The sequence below is a fragment of the Sphaerodactylus townsendi genome, linkage group LG09 (assembly GCF_021028975.2).
Source record: "Sphaerodactylus townsendi isolate TG3544 linkage group LG09, MPM_Stown_v2.3, whole genome shotgun sequence".
NCBI classification, from domain to species: domain Eukaryota; kingdom Metazoa; phylum Chordata; class Lepidosauria; order Squamata; family Sphaerodactylidae; genus Sphaerodactylus; species Sphaerodactylus townsendi.
Window position 1 is genome coordinate 71,106,192 of NC_059433.1, and position 20,211 is coordinate 71,126,402.

General features: G+C 45.0%; 1 protein-coding gene across 5 annotated transcripts in view; it reads left to right on the top strand.

Annotated features, from left to right (window-relative positions):
- The window catches only part of DNAAF11 (dynein axonemal assembly factor 11), a 45,529-nt gene extending 32,733 nt beyond the window's left edge, over window positions 1-12,796 (top strand). For all 5 annotated transcript variants that reach the window (XM_048507212.1, XM_048507215.1, XM_048507213.1 and 2 more), the window contains 2 exons: window positions 3,693-3,778; window positions 12,491-12,796. In XM_048507212.1, the coding sequence (XP_048363169.1) occupies window positions 3,693-3,778; window positions 12,491-12,677 (273 nt within the window). In that variant the 3' untranslated portion in view covers window positions 12,678-12,796. The remainder of the gene's footprint in view (window positions 1-3,692; window positions 3,779-12,490) is intronic.
- The last annotated feature ends 7,415 nt before the right edge of the window (window positions 12,797-20,211 follow it).

Genomic DNA, 20,211 nt, shown 5'->3' on the forward strand with positions numbered 1-20,211 from the left:
AATGGGGCTTGCTTCTGAGTAAACCCTCCTAGGGTCATGATTCACCCATTTGAAGCGTTGCACGGTTTTATTCATTCATTCATTCATTCATTCATTTGATTAATTTGATTAATTTGATTAATTTGATTAATTTGATTAATTTGATTAATTTGATTAATTTGATTAATTTATAGGCCGCCTCACCCCCGAAGGGCTCGAGGCGACTTACAATATGGCTGTTCTCTTAAGACAGCAAATCAACAAATCATTACAAAAATACAACTTAGATCCATTAAAAACTTAAGCAGCAGGTACAAAATAAATACAGATTAAAACAACAAAAGTTGTAAAAAAGTTGCTTCACCAAGCCTACTCCCAAGTAACTCGCGCCTCGTAGCCAACCGTTTTTTTCTAAACGAAAACCTCAGTATTCAGATTAAATTGCCGTGTTGGCACTTGGCGATAAATGAGTGGGCTTTGGGTTGCAATTTGGGCACTCGGTCTTGAAAAGGTTCGCCATCACTGAACTAGGGAGTGTCTCCCTCTTCTTCATAGATCGTTTGGGAAAGAGGGTTGTGGATCAGTGATTGCGGCTCGGAGATACAGTGTCCGCTTGGCATGCCAAAGGCCTCAGGTTCAACCCCCAGCATCGCCTGTTAAAAGGACCAGGTGTTCTATTTGATATAAAGCAGTTTCATGCCTTTGTGTTCTTATATCCCCCACTTTCCAATAAAACCACTCAGAGGCGGAGAATCTTTTATATTTTATTTGCAAATAATGCGGAGATACACCTCACCCAGAAATAAGTTGGGACAGCTCAGAAGTAACAATAGAATTCTCTTCACTTCATACCCTTTACCTGTCCACATAGTCCCGCTCTCTTCCCTCATTGGCTGAGGGTACTTGAGAGGTCCAGGCTTCTGCTCCACCTAAATGTAAACACTCTTTGATATGTTCAGTGGCGTAGTGGTTAAGAGCAGGTGCATTCTAATCTGGAGGAACCGGGTTTGATTCCCCGCTCTGCCGCCTGAGCTGTGGAGGCTTATCTGGGGAATTCAGATTAGCCTGTGCACTCCCGCACACGCCAGCTGGGTGACCTTGGGCTAGTCACAGCTTTTCGGAGCTCTCTCAGCCCCACCGACCTCATAAGATCATAAGAACCTAAGAACTAGCCTGCTGGATCAGACCAGAGCATCTAGTCCAGCACTCTGCTACTCGCAGTGGCCCACCAGGTGCTTTTGGGAGCTCACATGCAGGATATGAAAGCAATGGCCTTCTGCTGCTGCTGCTCCTGAGCACCTGGTCTGCTAAGGCATTTGCAAACACCTCACAGGGTGTTTGTTGTGAGGGGGGAAGGGCAAGGAGATTGTGAGCCCCTTTGAGTCTCCTACAGGAGAGAAAGGGGGGATATAAATCCAAACTACTCCTCCTCCTCCTCTTCTTCTTCTTCTTCTTCTTCTTCTTCTTCTTCTTCTTCTTCTTCTTCCCAACTGCACACATATGTCCATCATCGATGCCCCTTAATCACGTAGGGGCGGAGAGGTTAATATTAACATACTCATTGTGCAGCTGCTTTTACGGGCTGAGTTGAAAAGTTTAAACTGGCTCAGCGTATCAATAGCTAAAGCCGACCGAAGCAGGCTCAAACAAGTTCCAACCGGGGGCGGAGCGAGGGGGAACTGCGCCCAGAGCATGCGTGCGCCCCTGCCTGCCCTGGAACGCCCCCACCACGCCCTGTGCCTGGTGCATTGCGCCCCCCGTCCCCTTGGCGCTACGCCACTGGTTCCAACTATACAATCAAGATCCTTCTCTTTCGTGTACCACAACTCCTTATATTGATAAGACCAAATTCCATTCTAGAAAACACCATTTAACCCTTACAGTGTGTTTTGCCACGTGCTTTGTCTTGGGGATTGCCAACACTTGCCAGGATAATCTACTGAAGGAGGAGGAGGAGGAGGAGGAGGAGGAGGAGTTTGGATTTATATCCCCCCTACACAGCATGGTGTAGTGGCTAAGGGCAGGTGGACTCAAAGGGGCTTACAATCTCCTTGCCCTTCCCCCCTCACAGCAAACACCCTGTGAGGTGGGTGGGGCTGAGAGAGCTCCGAGAAGCTGTGACTAGCCCAAGGTCACCCAGTTGGCATGTGTGGGAGGGCCCAGGCTAGTCTGAATTCCCCAGATAAGCCTCCATAGCTCAGGTGGCAGAGCTGGGAATCAAACCTGGTTCCTCCAGATTAGATACACGAGCTCTTCACCTCCTACGCCACTGCTGCTCCTGAAGAGCTGCTTCACTTCAGCATGAACCCTGTAGTAGGAACAGGGAGCGCAGAAACCTGTGGTGAGCCTGGGCTGCTTTGGAGAAATCCTCCAGCACAGCTTTACCCTTCTTTTCTCCTGCTACCAGATGCTCAGCCGACAGGCCAGAAAAATAGAACTGGAAAACGGTTGTTTATAAGGACATTTTCAAATCGAGATTAAGCAGACTGATTGTGTTTAATGGATGGAAGGTTTAGAACGGTGGCTGAGCTTGATAAACGGTAACGGATATATAAAATATTAACTTCCATTATACGATTTGAAGGATCATTTTTATGAGCGTGTGTCGATTCTGTTTGCTCCCGGGAACATTCTGTACGGTAAAATACCGCTCTGTTTCAAATGCAGGTTCAAATGGGTTTAATTGAATACTTTTCCACGGGGCAGTCCGGACAATTGAAGCCTTTTTGAGTGGCGTCAATTTCAGTTGGACAAAATTAATTGTGTGTACCTATCCTGCCGAACTCAATGAGGAGCTTGTACGCTGGCCAGATTGAGTTGCTCATGAGAAAGAAATTCAGAACTGGCTGTTTGTTTTGGCATTGTTGTGCGGCTTCCAGATTTGCAACACTCCCACCCTGCCGTGCGGTCAGCTGGATTCAGATGTCATTTCCCTTCCCCAGCAGCCATTCCGCCTGGTTGCAATAGAGGAGGAGGGGAGGCCGGGAAAATCCCTTAAGACAGCATGGTGTAGTGGCTAAGGGCAGGTGGACTCTAGCCAGGAAAATTGAGCTTGATTCCCCACTCCTCCATTTGAGCAGACCGTTATCTGGTGAACTGGATTTGGTGATGGCCACTAGCCTGGATAGCTTTAAAAAGGGCTTGGGCAGATTTATGGAGGAGAAGTAGATCTATGGCTACCAATCTTGATCTGAGATTGCAAATGCCTTAGCAGACCAGGTGCTCAGGAGCAGCAGCAGCAGAAGGTCATTGCTTTTGCATCCTGCATGTGAGCTCCCAAAGGCATCTGGTGGGCCATTGCAAGTAGCAGAGGGCTGGACTAGATGGACTCTGGTCTGATCCAGCAGGCTCGTTCTTATGTTCTTATGTTTCCCAGCTCCTCCACATGAAGCCTGCTGGGTGACCTTGGGCTAGTCACAGTTCTCCAGCCCCACCTACCTCACAAGGTGTCTGTTGTGGGGAGAGGAAGGGAAAGAAGTTAGTAAGCTCCTTTGAGTCTCCTTACAGGACAGGCAGGGTGGTATAAATTCAAACTTTCCTTTTTCATCTTTCTGTAATCCTTACTCCAGTCATGTAAGAGTGACTAATTTTGTTTTTTTCTTTCCAATTCCCTTTTGTGTTGTGCACACATTGTAGTCCTTCACTGCCAAACACCACTGGCTGTCCTACAAAAGATACAACTTGATAATGAAACCAATGTATTCCCCCCACAGGCTAAAGAAACAATTGTGGCTGCCCGAAAAGTACCCACATTAAAGAACCCGTCGGATGTCAATAAACTGCAAGCAGATCCTCAAAGGTAACTTTACAGGGCATTGTTTTATACAGAATGGAAAAGCCATAGTTATCTGCCAGCATATTGGTGCTCAAGGAGTGGATAATGGTAGAGAGTAAAAAATATATATATATTGATTTGTATGAAGCACAGCTATGCAAGGAGACTGTCAAGTTAATGGCCTCTCCAGTGTTGCATATAGACATAGCTGCTTCCAATGGCAGAGCCAAAAAAGCTCTTATTTATTTATTTATTTATTTATTTATTTATTTATTTATTTATTTATTTATTTATTTATTTATTTATTTATTTATTTATTTATTTATTTCGATTTATTATACCGCCCCATCCCCGTAGGGCTCTGGGCGGTGTACAATACAATGCACATATACAGATAAAAATGCACGTATACAAGTAAAATAACTAAAACCATTAAAAGCAGCAGTAAAATAAAAACTAGTAGAAAGATTAAAACTAACACGCAATGGCGTCCGACAGATCCATTTCCAAACCCTCTTTCAGGGGGAAGATCAGCAAACCCCAGATGGCAAAGGCACTGATGTAAAGGCCATGGGGGGGGGGCACCATCCACGGCTGGTCCCTCCAAAGGCCTGGCGGAACAACTCCATCTTACAGGCCCTGCGGAATTCAGTAAGGTCTCGCAGGGCCTGGACAGCTGGTGGGAGAGTGTTCCACCAGGCTGGGGCCAGAGCTGTAAAAGCCCTGGCCCGTGTGGAGGCCAGCCGTATCATCGAGGGGCCAGGGACCACCAGTAGATTGGCCTCCGCAGAGCGAAGAGGCCGTATAGGGACATGTGGGGCGATGCGGTCCCGAAGATGCGGTCCCTCAGGAAAGTTGTATTCCTTTCACGGACACTGAGCGTCTCTCGGTGCTACGGGTTAAAACTCCAGTCCTTCTTCAAAAACGGCCTCTTACAATTCTCGCCTCTTCAAAGTTGTAGTCCTTGAGCATCAGGAGAACTTAGGTGTGTCTGGAGTTGCTGTTATTTCACCTTTATTGGTAGCCTTTGAACAGTGCCCCCAAATTCCCAGCACGCTGGGAACCATGCGCTTTCCAAGATGCCCGATACTTTGATGTACAGCATCTCAGAAGTGCTGAGCTTAGACCAGGGGTCTAAGCTATGGCCCCCCCAGATGTTCGTGGACTACAATTCCCATCAGCCCCTGCCAGCATGGCCAAGTGGCAGGGCTGATGGGAATTGTAGTTCATGAACATCTGGGGGGGGGCATAGTTTAAAGCCCCCTGGCTTAGACTGTTCCAGTGGCTTCAGCACTAACAGGAAATTTAGACTGGTTTTAAAAGCAGGCGAGGCCTGTGTTGGATCGCCCGGCAGTTGTATCTGCTGGGCATTTAGCAGATCGACTATGCCGTGGGACCTTCAGACAATTCTATCATGGTAGTGGGGTTTTTTTTAAAAAAAATCCAGAACATTCTTGCGTGGCCAAGAAGGGGAGGCGGTAAAAAATTATGCCAGGCTGGCTCTGCATTCTTTATGATTGTTGTAAAGTTTTAGTTCTGCCTGGCGTCTTCTTCCCACCGCACCAGATGTTGTAAAAGGAGGGTGATATTGTTCTGAACTTCAGAGCATCATAAAGCTAGAAAACAAGTCGCGGTGCGGGGGGGGGGAGCCTAGCCTTTTGAAGAGTGGGGTTTGAGCCTAGAGCAGTGGTGGCGAACCTATGGCACTCCAGATGTTCATGAGCTACAATTCCCATCACCCCCTGCCAGCATGGCCAATTGGCTGATGGGAATTGTAGTCCATGAACATCTGGAGTGCCATAGGTTCGCCACCACAGGCCGAGAGTTTTGAATTGCATCTGTTAATGAACATTTCTGATTTTAATGTTGTCTGCTTTGTGAAGTTATTAATAGAACTGTAATATAACAACATGAGAAACCACCACGGAAACAGTTTACTAACAGGAGGAAAATACAACCGTGCGGGAGAGGCGAAATGCCTTTTTATCTTTCTATATTAGCCAAAATGAATACTAGATAATATAATATATAACATAATGTAATATAGATGAAATAGAGATGTAATAAACTAGCAGTTTGTATGCGTTTGGTTCTTTTACTTTTAACATGTCACAAAGTTTCTAATGAGCTCCGATTTCCCAGAGTATTAATTCAAACGATACGAGAGTAAAGGTAGATATATGTTCCAAGCTTTTGATTTTCATATGGTCATTTGCAAGAAACTCTTTATCACAGACATAGAAAAGAAACCTTACTAAGGAAAAGAACATTGTCATTATTTATTAGTTATGCATTTAAAAGACAATTGTGAGCCTTATGAATGGAATATTGATTTATGCTAAAAGTAAGAGAACTCCCTATATTTTAACGTGTTATAGGTTAAAAGTAAAAGAACCAAAACACACAACCTACTAGTTTATTACATTTTTATTATATTATATTATATTATATTATATTATATTATATTATATTATATTATATTATATTATATTAATTTTTACTCCGAATATAGAAAAATAAAAAATGCATTTAGCCTCTCCCACACAGTTCTATTTTCCTCCTGTTGATGCTTTGTGAAAGTGCCACAATCTCAGTATTTCCAGGTCTTAGGACCATGGTGGCGAACCTTTGGCACTCCAGATGTTATGGACTACAATTCCCATCAGCCCCTGCCAGCATGGCCAATTGGCAGGGGCTGGTGGGAATTGTAGTCAGTAACATCTGGAGTGCCAAAGGTTCGCCACCACTGTCTTAGGAGAACATGCTAGTTAGTAGCCAAGAGAGAGGGGAGGGAATTGGAAATAAACATAATGACTACCCAACAAGGGGAAAACCCAATCCTGCTTTCCCTGAGTTTCAGGTGGCACAGAATATAATATTCCCTTTGTTGTTCTGGTCTTTGAGCTGTACTTAGAAGTGATGAACTTATCCACTCCAGGTTACTGGAAAGTCATTAGGAATTTGTCACTAACAAAAGACAAGTTTCTTGCTTTTCTTATTCATCGCCTGATCTAGTATATTCAGCAAAAAAACCCCTATCTGCTTTAAACTTAAAATTCTGACCCAAAATCCTTTTCATCAACTTACAAATTTCCAGCCGAAATTTCTTAATCACCTTACAATTCCACCACATGTTCATAAAAGTTCCCCTAGCTTGGTGACATTTCTAACAAGCTTTCAAAACATCTGGAATACATTTTTGCGAATTTAAGTACCAGCGGTAGAACATTTCACAGAAGTTTTCTTTCAGACTTGTTGAATGTGAATTTCAACCTTTTTGTCCAAATCTTTTCCCACTCTTCTAAACTGATTACTACAAGTCTTGGGCCTATTTAATCATATTTTCTTTAACCCTTTCTGTTTTTATTCCCATTCCCAATAACATTTTATATGTTCTTTTTATTAAACAAATCTCTTCTTGACATAGTATCGTTCATATTTCAGAGTCTCCTGTCTCAATTTCTGTCTTTACATCTTGTTTAAATCTCTCTGATAACTGATAATACAAATACCACCGACAGTGTTCTTTCTCTACCAATATTTCATGTCTCTCTTTCAACCTCTGTCCAGATCTTGTTGGACCTAGTGAATCGTCATATCTCATGTACTGTCCCTTCTAATTTGATCTCATTAAAACTGTTCCATGTGGTGAAATCCATTTCAGTATCTTTATTATCCATTTCCTTCTAAGTTTGTCCCAAACCTTTTAAAAAATGGACTTCTTACATAATGGTCCTTAAACCCTTTATGTGCCTTTTCTCTACCATAACGGATATATGAATGCCAACCATATAGTAAATTGTAACCCTCCAAATTGAACAAATAGTTATCTTTTAATATCATCTTTTCTCTGGACCAAGCTAAATAAGCTGCTTGGTAAAATAACTTAAGGTTTGGCAATCCTAATCCTCCTCTTTCTTGGGAGACACAGAGATTTTTGTACTTTATCCTTGGTCTCTTCCCTTCCCACACAAAGTTAATTATATCTTTCTGCCTTGCTTTGAAATATTTGTCAGCAATTTTGATTGGAAGTGATTAGAATAAAAGTAATCATCCTAGCTGGTATATTCATTTTTACCACTTCAATCCTTCTAAATAGTGATACATTTAATTTAGAGCATTTCCCCAAGTCTTTCTTTACTTTTTTCCCAATAGGAATATAATTATTCTGAAAAAAAAAAGCATATTTCCATTTGTCAAGTTTATTCCTAAACATTTAATTTTTGTTCCCATTTTATACTCTAACTTGCTTTTCAATTTCTTTGTTTTTTGTTAGTCATATTGAAAACCATCATTTTTGTTTTTCGCTCATTTGCTCTTAACTAAGCTGGGTCAATACCCTAGAAATTTGGTAAAATTTGTATGCCCGAATAAGACAAATAACATATTCAGATATACCCGAGTACCAAACTTCACCAAACTTGGAAGTTATCATCAGGACAGTCTCCGGATGATACCCTGAGATTTTGGTGCTGCTACCTTTAAAAATGTGCCCCCTGCAGGCCAAAATGTGAAAAAACATTTTAAAAAAAAGACTGAATGCCTTGCATTTGGATTCGTTCATATTCGGCCAGGAGATATTTGCCCGAATTCGCCCAGATTTGGGCCGAATCCAGAATTTTTGCACCCAAATCTCCAAGCCTAAACCTGCTGCTTTACCATATTCCTTTAAGTTTGCTTTTAATGCTGTCATACCTTCTATTGGGCTTTTTAGAGACAGAGCCACTTCGTCCACAAACACCTTGATCTTAAATTCTTCGTTATTCACCTGAATTCCTTTAATTGATGTTTCCTCTTTCAAAATTCTCACCCAGATTTCTAAAGATAGTATAAATAGAAGTAGCGACAGCGGGCAACCTTGGCCCAAAGTTATTCAGTGACCTTCCAAGGCTGAGTGGGGATTTGGGCCAGGGTCTCCAAGACCATGGTCCAGGGCCCTACCCACTATACAACACCACCTCAGTGCTAAAGGTTATTGGTTCTTTACACTACCTTTGCTTCATGGACACTGTCCTCACAAATCTTAACCACATTACATCAGGCAACATGGGCAAAGACCCTATTATTATTGTTGCTGTTGTTATTAATTGGATTTACTATGCTTCCCCTCCTTCTTTGGAGTTCAGGGAGGTTCACATCATGTAAACAACAATATAAATAAAAGTTATGTAATATTAAAATATAAAAAATATGAACATATTACAGCAACAAGATGGCGATCAACAATATTCCACATTGATGAGACTGATGGTGGAATTCAGTAAAAGAGGAGGAGGAGGAGGGTATGGCCAGATGGTATCATGGCTGCCTCAACCATACACCTGGCGGAACAGCTCTGTCTTACAGGCCCTGCGGAACTGCTTAATGTCCTGCAAGGCTCTGGTTTCATTAGACTGAGCTTTCTACAGGACTGGGGCCAAAGCTGAGAAAGCCCTGGCTGTGGTTGAGGCTTGCTGAACTTCCCTTGGGCCAAGGACCACTAGCAAATTATTGTGTGCAGATCTAAGCACTCTTTAGGGAATGTACCAGGAGCACATGCCGTTGCTGACATTTCCCATAAGAAGAGCCATGCTGAATCTGATGAAAGGCCCATTTAGTTCATCATTCTGTTTCGTATGGTGGTCAGCCAGATTCTTGCCAGAAGCCAGCAAAAGGGCAGGAAAACAATAGCCGGGTAATTGCAACAGGGAGATACTGAGGTCATCTGCATCTTGGACTCTGCTTCCGTCGTGGTTTCATCAGAGCTAGTGTGCTGCATTGGTCAAAAGTTTCAGACCCTAAACTGGAGAACCGGGTTTGATTCCCCCCTCCTCCACACGAGCGGCAGACTATTATCTAGCGAACTCAATTTGTTTCCCCTCTCCTCCACATGGAGCTTGCTGGGTGAACTTGGGCCAATCACAGAGCTGTATTGTAAACCACTTTGTGATTGTAAACCACTTTGAAACCCCTTCCAAGTAGAGAGAAATAGAGAGAAGTAGAGAGAACCAACTTCTTCTGTGCTGGACTCAATGCAAACAGCTTGCTCTGTTAACAAGCTTTGCTTGAAAGCTCTTGATGCAACAGAGGCATGAGCTTCTAGAGCTGATATAAATTTAATAATGCTGCATTTTAATGGGGTAGGGTTTATACATATATATTTTTAGAGCCTGTATTAACTAATATTTGACAGATTTAATCTGATATATGCGCTCTATTTATACGCTGTTCACCGCCCTGAGCCCTTCAGGGGAGGGCGGTCTATAAACCTAATAAATAATGACGACGACGACGACGACGACGACGACGACGACAATAATAATAATAATAATAATAATAATAATAATAATAATAATAATAATAATAGAGCTGATGTGCCATATTGCAAGAGCGGCAAAACAGCCAGAAATGGCTGTCCAGGTGAGGTTTGCAGGGGTGCATGTGATGTTGGAGAGGTTTTCTTTTCCTGCAAAGGCATAACTTTGTAGGAAGGACCTGTGACCACTTCAGGTTATATTCAAGAGCACTCCTTTGCAGTTGGCGCTTAAACTTCCTTACCTAAAAAGATAAAGCTTTGTAGCTTGTATCCATGAGAGCCAGCGTGGTGTAATGGTTAAGATCAGATGCGCTCTAATCTGGAGAACCGGGTTTGATTCCCCGCTCTGCCGCTTGAGCTGTGGAGGCTTATCTGGCGAACTAGATTATCTTGTGCAACACTCGCCAGCTGGGTGACTTTGGGCTAGTCACAGCTTTTCGGAGCTCTCTCAGCCCCACCCACCTCACAGGGTGTTTGCTGTGTGGGGGGGGGGGAAGGGCAAGGAGATTGTAAACCCCTTTAAGTTTCCTTGCAGGAGAGGAAGGGGCGGTATAAATCCAAACTCTTCTTCGTCTCTTTTTATTCTTTCCATTCCTTGAAGGAATCTACGCCCAGCTTTTCTGCTCTGCTAATGCAGTGTCTGATATCATTTATGTGAGATCGTCAAACAGGAATAATTGTTTTAACGAGGGCTGCCAGAGCTGACAAGTGTTCTTATCTTTCAGCTCGTTTTAGGATGGGAGTGGGGGTTACTTCCCATATTAGATTATATGATACATTCAGTGACTTTGGAGCCCACCCCAAAGTGACTAATCGTTTCATTCAAGCTCATAACCTTTTTGTGTATGTGTGAATTAGCCAGGACGATAAGAGTTTATTGCCTCTCGGGGATGACCATTTTTAGTGCATTTGGCCATAATATTAAATCCCCTTCAGTGTCATTAAAGGGTTTAATCGCAAGGAAGATCTAGCTGCACAGCTCAAGAACGCCTGAAGAATCTTGAGCATGTTACTCTTATCAGAAAAAGTCTTTCCATCGCTCATGGTATCCACCTGGCTCTATAAATGCCTAAATCTCTATATCTACACACAGTCCTTGGGCTGACTGACTCACCGGTTCTGAAGGAGCTATAAAAACAGTTAACGTATTTTTACATAGTCCAGAAACCTGAATGTGGTACACTCTTAGGTCAATGTCGTCTGGTTGCTTGAAAAATCCAAAGATGGAGATTTTTACACGAAGCACCATTCATAGGTGTCAAACTCAGGCCCACCAGATGTTCATGGGCTACAGTTCCCATCAGCCCCTGCTAGCATGGCCAATTGGCCCTGCTGGCATGGGCTGATGGGAATCGTAGTCCACAAACACCTGGAGGGCCTGAGTTTGACACCTATGCTAGTCACAGAAGCAGAAATGCCTTCCCTTCTCCCTTCCTGTGGAAGCCTCTATGTAATCATCCAAAAAGCTGAAACCTCACAACACATCATCTCAGAACAGGAGTCCCAAGACATTAGTTGGGGTCAGTGGAGAATATGTCAAGGAGATGTCAGGAGCATCTGTCTCCAGCATAAAAGTTTTAAAGTAGGAATGGTCACAGTTTGACATATGCCCCATCTCGGCCTCTGCGTTCAACAGAGGCCAACCTACTGGCAGTCCCTGGCCCCTCCATGATGTGGCTGGCTTCCACCCGGGGCAGGGCCTTTACGGCCCTGGCCCCTGCCTCTGCTCTCCCACCAGCTATCTGGGCCCTGCGGGACCTTAACGAGTTCCTCAGGGCCTGTAAGACTGAGCTATTCCGCCGGGCTTTTGGGGAGGCCTAACCCTCCCCCCCCCGCTCCCCTTCTTTTAACAGCTGGGACCCTGCTGTCCCCCTCTTAGAGGAGCTTTAGCCATTAGATGCCATCTGTTTACTATTTTGAAATTTTATATTATGACTTAAATATTATGTTTTAATCTGTACCGGTACTTATGTGCCGCCGTATTATCTGTTTTGTTGTTGTTGTAAACCGCCCTGAGCCCTTCTGGGGAGGGTGGTCTATAAGTTTAACTGTAAATGAATGAATGAATGAATGAATGAATGAATGAATGAATGAATGAATGAATGAATGAATGAATGAATGAATGAATGAATGAATGAATGAATGAATGAATGAATGAATGAATGAATAAATAAATAAATAAATAAATAAATAAGATAATTGTGAAGCACTCAAGTAGCAACAGGTTGACTACCAGAATTTGTCTTCTAATCCGTGCTTGAATCATGAAACTTCTCGGGAGATACAAAGATATGAGTAGTGAACATGTGTCTTTGATGCTTTCTGAAATCTTGACAGTGAAGACGAATCTTCCAGCGTTTTTGCAACAAAGATTCCCTTATGTCGTTTGTGTTAAAGAGACATGCTGTATGTAACTGTCATTTTACTGTTTTTCATTACAGAAACGTGTCAACCGAGAAGCTCGAGGTGGACCCAAGCAAATATTCATTCCCTGATGTGACAAACATTGTCCAAGAAAAACAACAGATAGGACAAGGCCCTCTTAGACTCCACCGGCAAAAAGTTGTGGCTACCAAGAGTACGCCTGAAGTATTTGATGATGATCCGGAGATCCCACCTTTAATTTGAAGCTCCAATGTAGATGTTTTAGTTGAGTTCTAGAAGGCTCTGCTCTGAGAACCCCATATCTTGCCTATGGCATGGTTTCCACATTCAGTTGCATAGAGAACTAAAAATGCTTTCCTGCACATTTTACTTGTCTTGGGTGATCACTGAAATTCGTATCCCGGTGGAAATTCTGCCATTAAAAAAGCAGAACAGCAGCGCATCTTTTTCATAGGATTTCCGTAGCACTATGTGAATCCATGCCCTACAAGGAGAGATTTAGGGAGCTGGGGATGTTTAGTTTGGTGGAGAGAAGGTTAAGAGGTGACATGATAGCCATGTTTAAATTTTTGAAGGGATGTCATGTTGGTGAGGGAGCGAGCTCGTTTTCTGCGGCTCCAGAGACTAGGACCAGGAGTCATGGGTTCAAGGTGAAGGAAAAGAGATTTCACCTAAACATCAGGAAAAACTTCCTGACATTAAGGGCTATTCAACACTGGAATTCACTACCTCGGAGTGTGGTGGAGTCTCCTTCTTTGGAGGTTTTTGAACAGAGGCTAGATGGCCATCTTTCAGGAGTGCTTTGATTGTGTGTTCCTGCATTGCAGGAGGTTGGACTTGATGACCCTTGGGGCCTCTTCCAATTCTACGATTCTATGCTTTCCACGGTCTGAAGCATTCCTTGCTCATACTGTCTCAGGAGACAAAACCAGACTTGTTCTGTAAGGGCCAAATTATGTGGGACATCGGAGATCTAGAAGTGAAAACCTCTGATTTTGTTTGATCTAAAGAAGGTGAGAAGAAATGTGTCTGCTATGTAGTGGGAATGTTGTGTGGGGAAGGGAAAGTTAAAGTGGGAATAGGCCATGGCTCAGCAGTAGATCATGATCTTTGTATCGAGAATGTCCCAGGTTCTCTTCCTAGCATCTCCAGATAGATAGGCAGCGATACGACTGACTTCCGCTTGAGACTTTGAGAGCCACTTCCAGTCAGAGTAGCCAAGACTTACCTGGATAGACCAATCCTCTGAGGCGCTATGAGGCAATTTCATGTGCCTCATTTTAAGGCCAGAAAATGTTCAGGGTAAAGAGATTTACCTCAGAGATGTGGAAGGAGAGAAGTAGCAGATCTTAGAATTTCCTTTTTTTGGCTTGGCAGGCATAAAAGAAAACTCAGCAGCTATGCTAAATATCATAAGGGATGTAGGATCAAGGAGATCATGAAACACTTTTCAGGATTTGGAGCACTCAGAGAGCCAGCGTAGCGTAGTGGTTAAGAGCAGGTGGGTTTTAATCTGGAGAACCGGGTTTGATTCCCCACTCCTCCACCTGAGTGGTGGAGGCTTATCTGATGAACCAGATGTGTTTCCGCACTCCTACATTCCTGCTGGGTGACCTTGGGCTAGTCACAGTTCTCTCAGCCCCACCTACCTCACAAGGTGTCTGTTGTGGGGAGAGGAAGGGAAAGGAGCTTTCAAGCCATCTTGAGTCTCCTTGCAGGAGAGAAAAGTGGAGTATCAATCCAAACTCTTCTTCTTTTTCTTTCTTTCTTTCTTTCTTTCTTTCTTTCTTTCTTTCTTTCTTTCTTTCTTTCTTTCTTTCTTTCTTTCTTTCTTTCTTTCTTTCTTTCTTTCTTTCTTTCTTCCTTTCAAAATTAGACTTTGGAAAATAAACCAAGCCATATTTCCAGAAGAAGTGACATTTCTGCTACTGGCATAATGAAAGTGCATGTCTCAACCAGCCAGCCAAGTGCCACAGTTATTACGCTGTTACACCTTTACATCTTTCTGCTTTCTATAGGGCTGGCAATTTTGTAGGACAAAGACTGTCAAACATTACTCTGATAACCTTAAAGGCAAAAAAGTCCTTATTTCTCACCCAGCATTTCCTATGTGTTTCCATAAAATGCATCTGCATTTTAGTTGCCTGCGCAAGCTGAGAAAGACTCCCGTGGGAGCCAGGTCCGTCAGCGGCAAACTGTTGCTTCTTGGTTAATGAATTGCCAGAAGCTGCCCAAAGGTAACCTCAGCATCCCTCTCTGTCAGGACACCTGCTGAAAAGCACCGGTTAGTTGTCAAAGCAAGGCAGGGATGGATGCCTTGATTTTCGTTCTCTGCCTGTTTCAGCTTGTTCACTGCAGAGTGTTGCCTTTGCAGTAATACGTTGCTGGTCGTGCCTTAGACAGAGATCTGTGGAACTGGGAACAAAATCTCTTCTGTCCACAGCCTGGCAGTACCCTGGCAGGGGCCCACATAGTCCAGGTTGTTCCCCTGGATCGTGACGAGCCCTTACCGCTGGCAAGTTCCACAGGATAAAGTGATCCACCAAAAAAAAAATGTATTCCAGGCAATGCTGCATTTCACCATCAAGTGGGGCTGGGGGTGGGGGGGGGAAACTATCAAAGATCGAATCCCCACTACCGTCTTAGCCAGGTTTCAGAACACAAACTAACCAGGTTGGAGGGACGACCTCCCCATTGCTTGCGTGGCAGATTCCGTTTCTGGTGCTCGTTCTCCCTGTTAATCTGCGTTCCGGCAGGACCTTGTTGCAAGTGGCACAGACCCCATTAACACGGTTCAGAGCTGATCCGAGGGGAGGGATGAGGGTTGAAACCCTGACTCATTTCCTGTCCTGGAGTGTGATGCAGAATTTGGGCAACCAATCAGCACTGCGATGCACACGCAGCCTTTCCTCGGTTTCATTTCCGCTTTTGCGATCGGCCAGCAGAAGGGGATGCAAACATTAAACAAACGCGTAACTTTGAATCGTTCATGGTTTACACAGGTAACGATTCACTGTTTGCACAGTAAAACAGTTAAACGTTAAACTTTTACACGCTGGTTTTTTTGATCACACCCCTACAATGTACGTTTCTGCAGTGGGAAAAGGTCCCGCCCCATCAAGGCACGCCAGCCAATCAGGGGAAACCAGTGAAGCGAGCTAGCCTGGTAGTGGGGATTGCTAAGAGTTCTGCAAGTGGGTGTGTCTGCTGTGTGCTCGCTGCGGTGGGGAGGGAGAAACTCCGATGAAGAGGACACAGTTTCACAACGAACAGGTTTGGATCTGCGTGCAAATTTCAAGTGGGGATTCGACCAAAGTCAGAAGCCAATCTGATGTGTACAGGGGCCCAGCACTGTCTTAGACAGATAATAGACAGAAGGATGGATGGAAAGAACCGTGACTGGCCTAAGGTCACCCGCCAGGCTTCATTTGTAGGAGCAAGGAAACACATTCAGTTCACCAGAGCCTGCTGCTCAGGTGGAGGAGTGGGGAAATCGAACCCAGTTCTCCACATTAGAGTTCGCCTGCTTTTAACCACTACACCACGCTGGCTCTTCGGACAAAGTATGCACACCAGCACCAAAATCTGGATTAAGAATCAGGACCTTTCATATGTGGGATTGGGAAGTTAGAAAATCCAGATTTCTGAACATTCCAAACCTCGTTCATAGAATCGTAGGGTTGGAAGAGACCACAAAGGCCACCGAGTCCAACCCCCTGCCAGGCAGGAACACACAATCAAAGCACTCTTGACAGATGGTCATCCAGCCTCTGTTTAAAACCTCCCTGTGGGCATTTCCCCACTTACCTTTGCTGCCCTTTGCTGCGCGCTTCTCTCAGCGCGCGTCATCTCTGGTGCGCACCCGGGCGTCCCCACGACTCTGCGCGGGGTCATCAAAAGGCACCGTTTCTAGGAGCGCCAGGGATGCCGCGCGCTGAGGGGGCGCGAGAGCGGCAGTGTCAGGGCGGCTGCGTTGTCGCTGCCCCTGTAGTGGGGAGTGCCGGGGGACCCTGCGCTACTTGAGGAGAGTAGCACGGGGTTTAAGGTAAGTGGGGAAAGGGCCTGTATATTATACATTGCTACAGTCTTTCCTCTTCCCAAACCCCACCCTCCTCTGACTCCAGCCCTGAATCTTGAGGAATTTCCCAATCCAGACATGGCAACCCTATTTGATTCAACACAGGCACCCAGTTTCTAATGCTAACATTTAAATTGAAAACACCACCAAGTCGTCTAGACAACTTACACGGGGGGTGGGGGGGAACACACCAAAATATGAAACTTGGACATTCTGTCGCTTCTTTCTCTAAAGCGTGGAGCACAGATTAACATAAATTACGGGAGCATGAAATCCAGCTCTTTGTGGGGAAGGGATAGAAATAAATCCCAACAAATAAAGCATCCTGTAAATTTGCATGATCTTAAAATGGCGGCGTCTGTGCCATGTGTCTTCTCATAGCCAGCCTGAGTAAAGGTCAGCGAGAAATGATGGATGGTGTTTTCCAACAACCCCTCAGGACGGATCGGTTCTACAATCTCCCGCCAGATTTATTGTAGACAGTTTGCGTGGTGACAGAAACCCCCTCAGTTTGCCCTTGAAAGGGTTACACGAAAATATGGCGCGCCGTCTATTTTAACGTCTGGGTATATTTTCCCCCCATCTAGGAAACATACGTGATTTTTATGTTAAATGGTAATTAGAATCCCAGGATGACTTCACTTCCTAAAAATAGCCACGGCGGTCGAGCTGCGAGGTTTGATGAATGAAGCTAACCAGAACAAATGAGCAAAAGAGACTGCCTGAACAAAGCTCTGGATGGCATGGAGACTCCCCCAGGACTCTCTTTACAAGGCCTGATTTATCGTGGATTTATTTCAGAGGTTTCTACCCCGCCTTGCTACTCGGAAAAGTACAGGGCAGTTTGCAGGAAATGGGAAACCTGTCAAGACATCAGTTCCTTTTCAAAAGCAAGAAGAAGAAGAGGAAGAGGAAGAAGAAGAAGAAGAAGAAGAAGAAGAAGAAGAAATTTGGATTCATAATTTCCCTTTCCCTCCTGAAGGAGACGCAAAAGGCCTTACAATCTCCTTTCCCTTCCCACCCACAGGAAACACCCTGTGAGGTGGGTGGGACTGAGAGCTCCGAGACTCACCCAAGGTCACCCAACTGGCGTGTGTGTTGGAGTGCACAAGCTAATCTAGTTCACCAGATAAGCCTCCACAGCTCAAGTAGCAGAGCAGGGATTCAAACACAGTTCCTCCAGATTAGTGTGCACCTGCTCTTAACCACGCTGGCTCTCTGAAGGAAACTATGCGTATAGATGGATCCTCTCAGTCTCTGCATGGCTCTTTCTGCACAACCAATATAAAAAGTTTGGAGGCAGGAAATAGACCATTACCTCCGAAGAGTTCCACATACTTTCTAGCCCAAAATGTCTCATTTCTAGCCTCAAAATGTTTCATATGCATCCTGAATCCTAGTGATTTTTTTGTGAAAACATTTTCAAAATGTTTTCACTGCCTTCAAAACGTTTCCTACAGTCCCCGGACTTCTTCCTCTGGACCATTTTCCGAGCTCGCTCCATCATCTCGCCTGTTTATTTTTGTCCTTTTAAAAATATTTTCCAGAGTGATATCTTCATAGCTACAAACACGCAACCCACGCAGAGTGACAGCACCAGGCTTCGAAGCACTGACGCTACCAATCCATGGAGGAATTAAAAATGAAATGGAAGAATCACAAAAGGGTGGCCGGAAAGCATTTTCGAGGGAACGAGTGTGAACAAATGGAGGAGATTGAAAACTTTGGTTAAAGTTTTCAGGGACTTGTGTGGAAATGGTCCCTCTCTCGCCAGTAGAATTATAGTTTCCAGGGCCTGGGTAGGGCCCAGAGTCTTCCTAGAATTCTAATTTATGTCCAGACTACAAGGGTCAGATCTGCAGTAGAACAATTTGATTTGAGACCATTTGGACTTCAGAGAGCTGTATGATTTTCAGGGCATAAGCTTTCGAGAGTCCAACAGAGGCCGCTTTCTCTCTCAAAAGCTCGTGCCATCCCCTCCAAATCTTGTTGGTCTCTAAGGAGCTACTGGGTTGAAATCCACCTGGGAGAAATGGGAGCGTTAAAGGGGAAATCAAAGGGGCATCGCATTTTTGTCGAGCTCCCACCCAAATTCCACTCTGCCCCCACAGCTTTAGGAATTTCCCAATCCAAATGCGGCAGCGGTGACCAGCCCTTTCTTGAACCGAGCGGCGTTGACCCGCACTGCCTCTTGGATGAATTTGGGGGACCTGCTTGGTTTTGTGATATAAGCAGAGGTGGGATCCAGCAGGTTCTCACAGGTTCCCGAGAGTAGGTTACTAATTATTTGTGTGTGCCGAGAGGGGGTTACTAATGGGTGATTTTGCCACGTGATTTTTGCCTTAGTTACGCGCAGAACTTGAAGCAGTCTAGCAGGAGGTGCACCGGCGTGCGTGGCAGCCTGCGCCTGCATGCATTCATTTCCCGCCCAAGGAAATGCCACAGCCCCGTCCAGGAATGCTCCGCCCCCAGAATGCCCAGCCATGCCCCCGTCGTGCCCCACCCAGCCCCATTGGCGCTACACCACAGTTTGAATCCCACCACTATGGGAACCTGTTACTAAAATTTTTGGATCCCACCACTGGATATAAGCATCCCCCTGAGAGAAGTCAGTGTGGTGTAGTGGTGAAGAGCAGTGGGCTGTAATCTGAAGAACCGCGTTTTGGTTTCCCGCTCCTCCGCATGAACGGCAGAGTCTTCTCTGGTGAACTCTATTTGTTCCCCCGCTTCTCCACCCGAAGCCTGCTGGGTGACCTTGGACTAGTCACAGTTCTCTTGAATCTCTGGGAAGAACCGGGGAGCCATGGGGAACCAGAGACAGGGGGGAAAGCCCCGCGGCATATAAGATCCCGGATCTACCACGGGGCATTTTGACCGTGAAAAAACCAGCCTTGGACTTGCATTCTTTTGTGTTTTGCAAAGCGGCAGAATGTTCAGCTGCTGGCGGCCAGGCCATTGCAAACAGCAGCCTCAGGTAGGGCCGCATTTAGCTGCCGCAGCAAGTGGAAGGGACTTTTGCATCCCCGGGGGTGGGGGGGACAGGGACATCCAGCCGGGTCTCATTTATCATTGTTTTCACTCCCTAATGGCGCAAGTGTGGGTGTGCGTAAGCATTTTTTGCTTACCGCAGTTCAGCAAACGAAAAGAAGATTGCCAGTGAACTCTAAGCCCCGGGAAGAAATCCTGAGAGGCCGCACAATTTTAATATAGCGCCCAGGGGCTGCAAGGCGCCTCGGGCCAGCCCTGTTCTCAGCGAACTGCTCAGCCGAGGGCTGTAAGATCCTGTGACCTTGATAAGTTTTCAAGCTAGTAGTCCCTTTTCCCCGAGATAAAAGAGAGGCCTGCGATCAGATCCTCAATTAAGCCCAATTTAAAAAGACGAAGCTAAAAGTATCCCCCGGTGGGTCCAAATTGGACCGGGTTTATAGTGTGGGGAGAGGGTAGGATAATGTTCCGCACACTGCTGTTTTATTTGGACTTAAATCGCATGCAGACACAAACAAATAGGGTTGCCATCTGTGGGCTGGAGATTTGGAAGGGCAGAGGCTGGGGAAGCAAGGGTTTGAGGAGGGGAAGCAAATCCAGCTCACCACATAAGAGTCCACCACTTGTGTTGATGAGTGTGAATCAAACATGGTTCTCCAGATTAGAGTCCACCTGCTCTTACCACTACCCCACGCTGCCCCCCACACCATGCTG